The 12716-nt window shown below is 38.3% G+C and overlaps 1 protein-coding gene across 8 annotated transcripts in view; it reads right to left on the reverse strand.

Annotated features, from left to right (window-relative positions):
• Nucleotides 1–796: 796 nt before the first annotated feature.
• Nucleotides 797–12716, reverse strand: part of CNOT4 (CCR4-NOT transcription complex subunit 4) — a 148352-nt gene continuing 136432 nt past the window's right edge. For 4 of the 8 annotated variants that reach the window (XM_001145725.6, XM_009454270.4, XM_063815617.1 and 1 more), the window contains 2 exons: nucleotides 2855–3064; nucleotides 797–2188 (listed from right to left, as the gene is read on the reverse strand). In XM_001145725.6, coding sequence (XP_001145725.1) covers nucleotides 1887–2188; nucleotides 2855–3064 — 512 coding nt within the window. In that variant the 3' untranslated portion in view covers nucleotides 797–1886. The remainder of the gene's footprint in view (nucleotides 2189–2854; nucleotides 3065–12716) is intronic. The other 4 variants (XM_001145798.7, XM_009454273.5, XM_054655218.2 and 1 more) reach the window with 1 other exon arrangement.

The following is a 12716-nucleotide window of genomic DNA, read 5'->3' on the forward strand; positions in this document are numbered from 1 at the left end:
GAGAATATCATGTTTTAAGTTTCTAAAAATTGTGTTGAAATTTTAACAAATTAAAGTACAGCATAAAGGTAAGGATGAAAAAAACCCACCTGAAAGCACAGAACGTACGATCTAGATCTATTTAGTTGATCCTACATCACATCCCTTAATGGACATGGCTGAAAATATGCCCGTTCCAGCTTTGGGCTTCTGAACGCAGCCCAAGGCAAGACATACAAACCACACAGATCCTGGTGCTCTGTTGGGGAACAGGTAACTTTCATCCTCTACCCTCTTTTGGTCAGTGGTGCGATCGTTGCCCCATCATCAGGTACTTCCTAAAATGGTCAGTCATAAAAGATGTGTCTGTGGATCATCTACATCAGTGTTTCCCGATCTCTTTCCCATCATGGCACTCACAAAGAGATGCCACTTGTGTGACATAGTGACTGCTGCTCCTGCCAGGTCTCCCTAAAGAGAACCAACATCTCAACATGTCAATAACCTCTCCATTACTGGCACATAAGGCTTCTCAGTTGGGAAGGCTTGGCATGCATAATACAATAGCAGAAAGAGGAATCTTCTACTGAAAGGCACTGGAAGAGGGATTCTTGAGGACAAGATGGGCTGAACTTCAAGGATGCCATTGACTGTCAATAAAATGGTTGTTTCTCCTCCACTTTCTTCTTCTAAACCATCCTCCCTCCCTACTGTTGAAGATGTCAAATCAAATGGAAGCATCTGATGGCTACTTGTCACAAAATCTTTCAAACTCACATGCAACAAAACAGAAAAACAAAAACAAGAACAACCCAAGTGTCATCATCAAGTTTTCTGTTTTATTTAAGATTTTAGTTTTAATTCTGAAGAAAGAGGTACATTTCCTTGTTTTTAGTTTTAGCGTCAGGTTATAACCAGGTTTCTGTTTTCTTTTCTCCTGTCTTTTCAATACTGCACAAACGTCCAGAAACTACAGGGTTAAGTAAAAGCTGCAGGCAAGGAGGTCAGAGATTTGCTCCTGATGGTGATCAGATGGCCCCAGAGCAGTGCTATCTCAGAGTGCCCTCGTCAGGTGAATTTATGGTAAAAGAAAAAAGATTCCGACAGAGGAGAAGTACTGAAGAAATCACTTACATTTCAGCTCTTATATTATTAATAGGTATTAAATCTGTGAATACTTTTTTCTTTAAAACATTTCAATTTACTTTAAATCTAAAGCCAAAAAATTTTTCTCCTTTAAAAAAATTACTTCTCACCTCCTTATGAACTCTTTAGCAATCGGCCAGTTACTACTACAGATAAATTTGTCTTTCCATCAACTTCCAATACATTCTTTTGCTTAATGACACAATCAAGTCCTTGCCATCAACTTGCCAAAAGAATTAAAAATTAATTTAAATTAAAAGCATTTTCCCTGCAATAATGATAAGCTGAATACAAGATGGATGCTAGGACCACTGCTTTCCCCCATGCATTTAGCAATCTCACGTAAATGAACCTGGTTTTCAAACTTCTGCAGTTGATAATGCATTTACTTGACCTTTCCTATAGATTAATCGTCATTTTCTGCTAAGCAGATTATGTCATTATTATGCGCAACAGACAAACAATAATTTTCTAAGTATTGAGACTGCCCTTTGATTTTTTTTTCTCTCCTTAAAAAGGCATTTTTAGAAACATTCAACAGTGTCACTCAAATGCTGGATCAACAAAAATTTTTACAATTAATAAAGAGATGGTAATGACCCTGTGATCGCATTGCATCTGGGGTTAGGGAGAAAAAAAATTGATCAGGTACTGGATTCTTCAGAACATAAGAGATGAGAAGGGAGCTGTGGGTGGTGGGCTGAGAGGGAGAAAACAGAGTGGGACAAATCCTGCATTTTCTAATGGTTGCTCCTCTTTGCCTAATGGCGGTCCAGTGTTGAACTCTGTAGTAAATCTGTGGGGGTTTTGCTGGGGGGTCTGAAGGCCGTCTGAAAGCCTGGGGGTGGGGAGTGGAAGCTGGAAGGGTTTGAAGGAGGAGGGTAGGGATTCCAACTGGCTCTGTGCAGCGGGATCTGTGTGCTGAAGGGGGCGCTGTGGTGGGTCTGTGATGGAGCAGCGCTGGGGCCGTCCATCTCTGTGAGGGCCTGAAGGGATTTTAGCCAGTGTGGAGGATTGTCATCTTGAAGAGAGTCTAAACTGTTTCCTGAAGACGCTGGAATACCTAAGGAGAGAAAAGAAAAAAGAGGGAAAACGGTGAGTTTGTGTGGAAAGAATAAGGTCGTCAAACAAATTTAGAAAGCAAAACCAAAAGGAAACACAGAAGAGATTACAATTTTAAACTCCTTCCAAATAAGACCTTTTAAACCAATCCTCCCCCAACAACAAAGAACTTATTGGCACACAAACCCATGCCTCCTCTGAACTAGACTTAGTCTCCCACTGTCACAGAGGCAGAGCTGCAAAACACCATTCCCCAGAACTGCCTGACGGCATTTCCCAATTGTGCTTTTCCTCCTCTGACAGGGATACGTAACAAGACAGCCTTATAATAGAGAGCTTTATAACAAAAAGTGGAGTATGTTCCTTATAAGAAGAGTAAGTCAGATCCTTTTGTACTTTGAGGCCTACAAAATACACATGTTGCCAGATGTTAACACCTACTTAAACCAGAAGAAGCAACCTAGGCACCAAATGCCTTCTTATTAATACACAACTAGGCCGACAGGTTAAATGAGACTTGCATGACCCCTGAGAACGAAACAAGCCACTCCACACTTGCGGCTTTGTGAAAAGAAGCCTATGTTGAAGAGATCTCGGTTTTTATTTAATCTGTGCTAAAAACCAAACTGTTGGCAGTCAGTGGAGCTGAAGGGAGTGAGAAAGTTACCTGTGATGATGGCTGGGTCTGTCCAGCTGCCAGGGCTGTCCCAACTCAGGCTGTCGGTGGTGGCAGTGTTGGACGTTGGTGCACTGTGGTTGGCGTTGGAGGGGGAAGAATTGGGCAGTCCACCAAAGTTGATGTTAATGTTGGGTAGAAGTGCCCTTAGCCCGTCCTGCCATTCCTTCATATTTAAACTCTCTACAGAACTGCTGTTGTCTGGGAGATTTACCAACAAAAAAATGAAAGATAAAAAAAAATAAAAAGCTACGTTAGAAACATATGTTGTTCTTTAGTGGTTAAGAGGGAGAAGAATTATTCTTTCTTTATTGAGCATTTAAAATGGGTTGTCCTAGCAAGATAAACTTGGTTAGGATTTTGCTCGTGAGCTCAGAGCCCCTGAAGTGAGGAAAAACTTGCTCAAGGATCAGGAGAGGGAGCTTCTTGTCTCTCTATAGCCTCTTCACCATTATGGGTTTGTAAATCAATAATCCAGTTTAAAGACTCAATGCTCCAGAGCACAATTTAGTTCCAGCTACATTATGAAGTTTCACTTAGTGAGGCATTTAGCCAGCTGAGCTGATTTACGCTATAAAAAAGCCAAGTCTGCAAAGTCCAATATAGGAGCTTATTTCTCAGCCCACAAATGGAAGAAAAGTCATTTTATGAAGAATAAACATAAGCAATAGAAAAAGAAAAATAATTAAGTCCTTCTTGATTATAAAACTGGCAATGTGCTTCAGAAGAGAAAAGCAGTAATGAACAGGCTTTTGAATTTGAAAAGAATGTATTTCCATTTAGTCACTAAGGCCGAGGAGGCAGGAGCTGATACCTTCTAGATGGAATAATTTCCAACACAGTCTGCCTGCTCTACTCCAACAGTTCTACCAATCATTCACAGCCTGAGTCCCGGAGTCCTACAGTTTTCTGGGTCTATTTATGAATAGTATCAAACATGAGAAGACACTAGCAACATAGAAAAGGCTTTTTATAAATTGTGACTAAACTAACTTGATCTACTACCATCCAGAATCCACATAGTATAACTAACTGGTCAGGGGGAAAAGGGTGAAGTATAACAACTACCTAATTGTTTAACAAATACTTAGATAGTTGTTTTATTTTTGAAAATAGCAATGTAAGTCAAATTACAAACTGGAGTTTTTGAAAAAAGCATAGAAAAATATTTCTGATTCTACAGAACTGATTAGCAATCAACGCTGAGAAGGAGGAGGAGGAGGATGTTCTAACAGGCACGATCTATGCTGCTTAGCAAAATCAGAACTTTCTTTTTGAAATTTTGCTTTGCACCAACCACTGATCAATGCCAAATTATATCATGTTTCAACAAGTGAAGCATTTAACTCCATTGACCTTATTTATAAAAAGATAAAAAACTACAACTAAACTGAACGAAGGTCATCTCTGAACTTATTAAGATGAAGAAAAAGCACTCTAGGCTACACAAAACAAGACAACAGAAGGGAAAATAAATTCTCCAAGCCTACTTTCATTTCATAATTGATGTAATTTACTAAACCTCACATTTCTTATATTTGCATATTATTTTACATTTGTATTGTGTTGTATGGTTTACAAGGCACTCTCATAGTCAATTATTTCATCTGATCTTCACAACAGCCCTGAGAGGCAGGCAGACGAGGATAAATAATCTGCATTTACTAGATAAAGAAACAGACTCAGGAATAATTTGCCCAAGTTCACAAAACTTGTTATTGAGAACTTGAACCTGAACCCTGTCCAAAAAAAAGCAAGCAAGCTTACTCTCTCGATCTACTCTGTACAGACTATTAATTTTTAAAGGGTCAAATATTAAAGGGAAAGCCCAGGGGAAGACCCATGATTGAAAGGAGGCAAAAGAGAAACAGAGAAGCATTATAGTGTGTCCACTGGCCATGATTAGCAGAGAGATATTGTGACTAAAGGAAGAAACTGGACTTTGTGGCCAGGAGAAAAAAATTCTGCTCAAGAATACAATCATTAGCTTCCCCCTGGCTCCCTAACTACATGAGACACAAACAAGATCACAAATATAAGTCCTAGAACACTCTCAATCACAGGAAGGTTTATGGCTATGGTACACTCTAACTTTTAAAGCACTCCAACTGTCATGGTGAATAACTTAAAATAGCTTCCAATTAGGCAAAAGCCAAACAGGGAAAACTTCCTATAAGAAAAATAAAATCCCCCAGAAATAAAAAGATGATGTATAACTACATGGGAACATTTTCAGGAAGATAAATGCTCTTACACTGAGTGGCTAATGTCCCTAAGAAGTCCATGCAAATGATTCTCCCTCTTCTACTGAATAGGGAGAGAGAGAATATCCCATAAATCAGAACAATCTGCTCCTAACTTTTGCTTTACCATTTAGTGAGCAATGAAATTGAGGAACATTTAATTTTGCATTAACAGAATAACACTTGCATTTACATAAATCTTATTTGAAAATTAGTAATAAAGTCAAAAGACAATAAAGGCAGAGGGGTTATATGACAATTCTCTGTACTTCCCACTCAGTTTTGCTGTGAACCTAAAACTACTCTAAAAAAAGTTTGTTTTAAGGGACATTTGTTCCTGTAATTGTAGACTAATCAAATCAAGCAAGGGTATGTTGGCCAAAGAAATTCACATATGGCACATGATGCAGAAACAGTGAGAAATTTAGATCCTCCCAGGTGCACTATGATTACAGAATACCTTGGGAAATAAATTAGCTAGTTTATAATGCAACAATCTTGACACCCCTCCTCCCCCCAAAAAATCATGTGCCTTGACATTTTGGGAGCCTGACAGCATGGATGTGGCTTACAGTAAAGCTGCAAGTGTTACAGGGAAGTAGAATGATGCTTTTAGCTCTTGGAATAGGATCATATTCCATCTAGCTTAGAAGAAAAGAAGTTTATTTCACTGTTTTTTCCACTATTGCTATGCCAAGTGCTGGCACAAAGAAAAGGTGAGAGAAAGGAAATCATCTTAATCCTAATCCCATCAAAATAGCTCATCTCAGTCCGGCCATACCTGAAGTCACCTCCTTGATTCCCTATTCCCTCCCAATGACCCAAATTTGTCTTGGCTGCGAGGGCTTCTGGCAATTCCATTCTTTGAAACACATACAGCAGGGTTTATCAACCTCATCACCACTGACAGTTTGAACTACATAATTCTCTGTTGTGGAGTGCTGTCCTAAGCACTGTGGGAGGTTTAGCAGCATTGCCGGCCTCTACCCACTAGATGCTAGGGGTACCAACTCCCCAGTTTTGACAGCCAAAATTGTCTTTAGACATTGCAAATGTCTTCTAGGGAAGCAAAATTGTATCTAGTTGAGAACCACTGACACAAAGGAAGTCGATTCCTTTGCTTCTAGGGCTCTTATATGATCTCGCTTGAATGCACATTTTCCTTTCAAACAGTACCAGGACTTTGACCACTGACTCAACTTGATGCAAGTTCATTTTCTTTTCTTTATACAGGACTTCACACTGGAGTACAATTCAACGTGTATAAGTCAGCAGGTCTCATAGAGAAAACATTGTAGATAGGTTGTATAAGGCATCTCCACAACTGGCTGTCAATATAATTTAGGCATGTACATCCCAGGACACCTAATTCATAACTAAAAATAACACCTGCCTTACTCTCTCATAAGGATAAAAATAAGAGAAGGAAATGCAATTTGGAGCACATTACTTGCTAAATGCCTAATAACAAATGCTCCACTGGTGGTCAATACGGAACGGATAGTAAATTTTCCAAAAAGCTAAGGCAGGGTATTTCTTACTGCCAGGAACTAGCCCTGTGTACTAGTCTCCTTTTAGGAACTTAGGAATAACACTCATCATTCTCAGAGGTACTGTGTAGTCAATCTAATAATGAGTCTTCTTATCACTAAAACATTACAAAGACAAGACATCAGAAAGTACTTTAAACTTACCATAAGATGTGAAAAGAGCAAGCAAAGTATAATAAAAATCAAGTTACCAAACATTTTATATTAAAAACAATACTAATTTTATTTTAAAAGTAATTAGTAGTAGTATAACACATCAGGGAATGAGTGTTTATTCTTAAGGAATCGATAATATATTTAGATGTTTTCTGATGTTAAAAAATTTTACTTTATGGAATATAAATATGTACAACAAAACACTATTTTCAGTTCTAAACAATTTGAGGGCAGGAAAGGGGGTCAAGTTGTTGGTAGTAGTTTTATTTTTCAGTGTAGAACTCAAAGGCACACAATTTAAAGTACTTTCAAGATGCCACGTGTCACACTTTCATATTCTACTGTGTAAGAAGTATCAGTATACTTCATTTACCTGCCTCAGAAAATCTCTTATTAAAGAAGAAATTATAGTTAAAATTCTGCTACCTTGCTGGTCAAGGTAGCAGAATCCATAGTAAGCGGATCATGATGCACTAAACAAGCTGCCAAATCTAGTTTTCAGCAACAACAACCGTTTAAAAAATCAGTATAAAATGCATATATTAAGACCACCAAGCTAAAAATCAAAGCAACTCTTTACTGAATGCCTACAGTGTACATGAAACACAAAAGCACTTAAACCATGACCTCTGTTTTCAAGGGGCTAAAAGTCTAGACAGTGGGACAATGAAAATAAATGAAAAGTTCAACAACTACATCTGAAAAAGCAACAGAAGAAATGCCAAGGTGGTATATGATTAAAATATGCTACATAAGTTCAGTAAAAAGACAGGCCAGTTGGGACATGTACGGGAACGTGTTGGTGGGTGAAGAACAGTAGCATTCGTGGAGTTTCCATTTTAGTTACTATATAGTTCTCCCCCTCCTCCCACACCAAACCTGAAAATCTCACAACAGGTTGAAACTATCTTTAGTATTTCTGCATAACACTGTACTAGTCCAACTGTTTACTAGGAAGTACACAGAAAGGCATTTAAACAATGACTATATTATAGACTATATTTCAGAATGAATTCTGACATCAGACCTTTCACAGAACACTGCTTGGGCAAGCACACACAGTTAGCATTAATAGCATCTAGTGGGTATCTTTCTGTTCTCCAGGTTAACTGCAATATGTTAATTATTATGAAATGTAAAACTATAAATAGCAAAATGTGGGAAAACCTGCTCCTAACAGTAAGCTGTCACTGGCAACAAGCCAATGGGTTTTTCCAGCTGGCACAAAACCTTCACCTGAAAGAATGGAGGAAGTTGAGGGGGCAGGGTACCAGGACAAGGCATCCTTCCTTCCCACCTTGATTTCATGTAGTTTACGTATTAGGGTACCATGTAAGATTTAATTTGAAAAATAAGATCTGCTGCTAAAAGGGTAAAGACATAGAAGACCTCTGCATAATGACAACATAGTGAGATAAAACACATGTAAAACAAGCCCCCAAACAAGACAATTCCAGTAGATTTGTTTCCACGAATATATTTTTGTGCCACCAAATCAGGATATTGTGCCGTCTTGGAATTCTTGCCTCTACTTTATTTTTGGTACCCCCTCCTCAAGGTCTTCTCATTAAACAATAAATACACCCCTACCGGGAAGTAGTCACTGAGAGACCCAGTCACAAAATACACCTAAAAGTGTTCATTCTGCACTTCAGTTTTTGAGCCATATTTAATGGTCATTACCAAAAGGCTCAATACAACCTGATTTTGTTTTTCTAAAAAGCTTTTGTCTTCCATCTTCACTCTTGTCCTTTATAGTTCAAAACCACAGGCTCCAGTGGTTAGGTTACTTAAACAAATCTTTCTTGGTGCAAGTGGCTACACATCAGAAACCTGGTTCCTACTATGATTAACTCTTTGCCATTTAGACTTTCAAATCTTTGTGCATTTTTAGAAGGACATAGGGAACAACCTGTCTTAGCTCCTGCCCCCACACCCCTCCCTCTTATAAGTGATCTCCTACCAGTTTTGGGATGGAGTGCATCTTCATTTGAACAAAGTCTTGGTTTGAACAAAGTCTAAACTTCCTCAAACCTCAACAATGAATCTCTAAGTGACTCAAATACAAATGATTTATGCTGAACTAAACTTCAAAGAGCAGACAAAATTTGTTATATTGAAATTCAAAAGAAAGCCTTCATAATATAAGTGTACTGTACATCAGGGCAGTCACAAAAATCATTCCAATTTATTAACTAAAATATGCAGAGAAAGTGACTTCTTAGTAAACGAATTGTTATAGACATTATAAAATCAGTTTATGAAAAATGTTATTCTAGTTAAATAGTTTACACTCAAATTTCTACAACTATGTTTATTATAATGCAAGACACACCAATACTGCACTAGGTCACAGACAAAATCTTAAGGGTTTAATAGATCTGAAAGTAGAATTTGGATTAAGTGGAAAATCTTAAGAACCCAAATAAAAAAAGAGTTCTGAGCAGAAACAACCTGAACAAAGTAACAGTCAAAACAACAACAACAAAAAAGGCAATATTTGTTTATACTAGTAGAAATGACATAAACAGAAAAATCCAGACACGCTACATATGACTTGTGCTTTCTAAACTTTTTTCCCTCCATTCTCCTTGTCTAGAATGCTTTCTTGTTCTCTTCAAGTAGTTTTTATTCAATCTTCCAAAAGTCGAAGTCTCTTCTCTTCCACCGGCCAGCACTTAGGGTCTGAACCACTCATCTGGCAGCACACCGTGCCGTGCCATCGACTGCAGTTACTGTCCACCTTTCCATGTACTCATACTTCACCTCTCACAACTCCGCTGAAAAGCCTGATGGGGACATCCTGTACATTCTTCAGCATGTAGCTCAGTGTCTTAGAAATGTTACATGCATCAAGATATCTGCAGACTTGAGGGTCTGACTTGAGAAGAGCTGGAAAGTGACTTTCCCCAACAAAATCTGTTTAATTCCTATCTGTATAATGCTGTGAACAGATGGTTCTCTCCAAAAAGATGCAAAGCTTTCTGAATGCAGGAGGAGTAAGTTAAGTTTTGGGGTCCAAGAGGTTTCTCTGCATGTAAACTGAAGGAAATGAGCCACTAAGATGATATGTTTTTAATAGCATTTCAGATGCCAAAACACAAGCAAATATACTTTTAAAAAGTCCAACGCATCAAAACTGTTTAAAGAAGGAATGTTTTATTAAAAACAAATACTCCACTATTATGTGTACAGGATATTAAACAAAAGTCTCTAAGATATATTCTACCCATTTTTCTACTCCAGCCACTATTCCTTCACTCACTATGCACTTTATGTACTCAATTACTTTAGTATCAACAATCCAATGAGGTTAAGTAGTAGGTTCATTTTACAAATGAGGAGGCTGAGTAGGCACTGTAGTTTAAAGAATTTGTCCCAGGTTATGGAGTTAAAGTGTTGCAGTCAGCAATTAAAATCAGTCTGACTCCAAAGCATTTGTTCTTGCCATCAAGCATACTACCAACCAGTCTGTGTCCTGGGCAGGACTCATGGGCTAACAGAAGGGAAGGGTAAATGTGTTTAAATAACTACAACATGGGATAATAAATGCTATTCTAGTATGAGCAAAGACCTGTGGGGCATAAAGAAGGAAGTGAATAATTCTTGCATTCTACATATAGGATAAACGGCAAATAAGAAAACATCAGAGGAAAAGCAGCTGATGTGGAAGAGGGAAAGGGCATCCCATAGAGAACACAGGGACGCACAGGCCACAGGCAGCAAATAAAAAAATACAGTGGGAACATTTCAAAATATAAGTAGATGTGTTTGGCATAATGTATATTATTCTCTTCTAGAATGTTCCTATAAGGATCTATAAATCTGTTTTGAAGGAGAATCAGATTAATGAGAACAAGAAGAATCTAGATGGCTGCTTTATGAAGGATCTAAGGAATCAGAATCTAAGACAAAATAAAAAATACTCATGTGCAAAGTTATATAAAAAAAGAGGAAAAAGTAAACAAATTTGAATATAAAAGATACATACACCCTTAGAAGCATCACAGACTGGATCAGATGAGACCCGAACCACAATATGTAAGCAACGCTAAATGAAGGCAAGGGACAAAAAAGATTCATATAAAAGATCTTTACAATGTCAAAGCAGCAGCCTGGAGGGAAGCATTTAAGTGAGCACAAAACTGAGCAGTGACCATGAACAAAGCCCTGTGAGGAGATCCAAAGATGGTCAAGGGAATGTAAAATAAGGAGACAATACACAGATCACCAGAATATTCACCCAATATGACTTCCCCAAAACAAATGACAAAATTGCAGAGACATGGAAGGTGTCAACCACCCTAACATCTCTGAAGTCTAAATCTGCTAGAAGAAAATAAACCTGATAAAACATTCCTTGCTGACGATCTCTCTTTTCCAAGGTGAAAATAGGAAGAAAACTTTTATTCTGGACTTCATTCTGACCAACGAAGAACTGGTTGGCTACTGCAAAAATAACAGAAACCCTAGGAGGACGTGACATAATTTTAGGATTTACAAAAGCAGGGAATGGGAATAATTATACTTGAGTTCTTAGATGGCAGGCATCCTCGCTATTTTGCAAATACCACAGTGTATTGCAATCATTTGTTTACATGTTCACTTTTTACAACTAGACTTTGAGCTCCTCTAGGAAAAGGACCTCGATTTAATCATTTCTATGTAGTAAACAATGCCTGAACCTGAACTTCAGTAGGTACTGTATGTTTCCTAAACATATAACCCTGAACGTTTGCTTCCATGTTTTTTTTTTTTTTTTTTGGAGACGGAGTCTCGCTGCGTCGCTCAGCCTGGAGGGCAATGGTGCAACCTCGGCTCACTGCAACCTCTGCCTCCCAAGTTCAAGCGATTCTCCTATCTCAGTTTCCCAAATAGCTGGGATTACAGGCACACACCATCACACCCGGCTAATTTTTGTATTTTTAGTAGAGACAGGGTTTTACCATGTTGGTCAGGCTGGTCTCGAATGCCTGACCTCGTGATCCACCAGCCTCAGCCTCCCAAAGTGCTGGGATTACAGGCGTGAGCCACTGCACCCAGCCTGCTTCCAGATTTTTTAAGAAAACAACTATCCAAAAAAAGATCGGGAAAAGGATGGGTGGGAGTGGTCCCATGGTTATAGAGAGCAGTGATTCACAGGCCACAGAAGATGCTAAAACATGACATTTTGACTATGCAATAATAAATAAATCTATAAGGAAAAGAAAATTAGAGGAAATCTAAAGAAGTTGGTTGTTACACAGGGAGAATCTGATGGGACTAGATTTGCAAAGAAAGCTTAGAAAAGATGGGTAGAGGTATATAACCTACTTGTATATAAAAGTATAATTCTTACGGATTAAAGTCAGAATCCATAATGATCTGAGGAAAGTGAAAAATGCTGAAAGCAAGACAAAGCTATGTTTTGAATAAGGGGAATATCAGGAAAAGCCACTGCTCAGCCTGATGCCATATTTGACAGGAGAAAAGGCAGGGCAATGTAGTTCCATGTTCATTTTGCTTCCTTCTATCTTTAGGTAAGAGCATGATCTTCTAACCAAAAGGACAGATTAAGTAATGTGAAGAAGGGAACTGTTAAGTCAGGAGAGATGCAGACATCACAAAAGCATCTACTCAATTCAAATGAGTTTAAATCTTTAGACTGAAAATGAGTTTTATCCCAGGCTCTTAATCCTCACAGGTGAGAGCACAAAACCACTGTTAGAAAAATACCAAAAATGGAGGAAATGGCAGACTCTGGAAGCAACATGCTTAGAATTATTATTTTTTTATTTTTATTTTTTGAAACCAAGTCTTTGCTCTGTCACCTAGGCTGGAGTGCAATGCTCGATCTCAGCTCACTGCAACCTCCACCTCCCAGGTTCAAGCGATTCTCCCGCCTCAGCCTCCTGAGTAGCTGGG

This window comes from Pan troglodytes, chromosome 6 (genome assembly GCF_028858775.2).
Source record: "Pan troglodytes isolate AG18354 chromosome 6, NHGRI_mPanTro3-v2.0_pri, whole genome shotgun sequence".
NCBI classification, from domain to species: Eukaryota; Metazoa; Chordata; class Mammalia; order Primates; family Hominidae; genus Pan; species Pan troglodytes.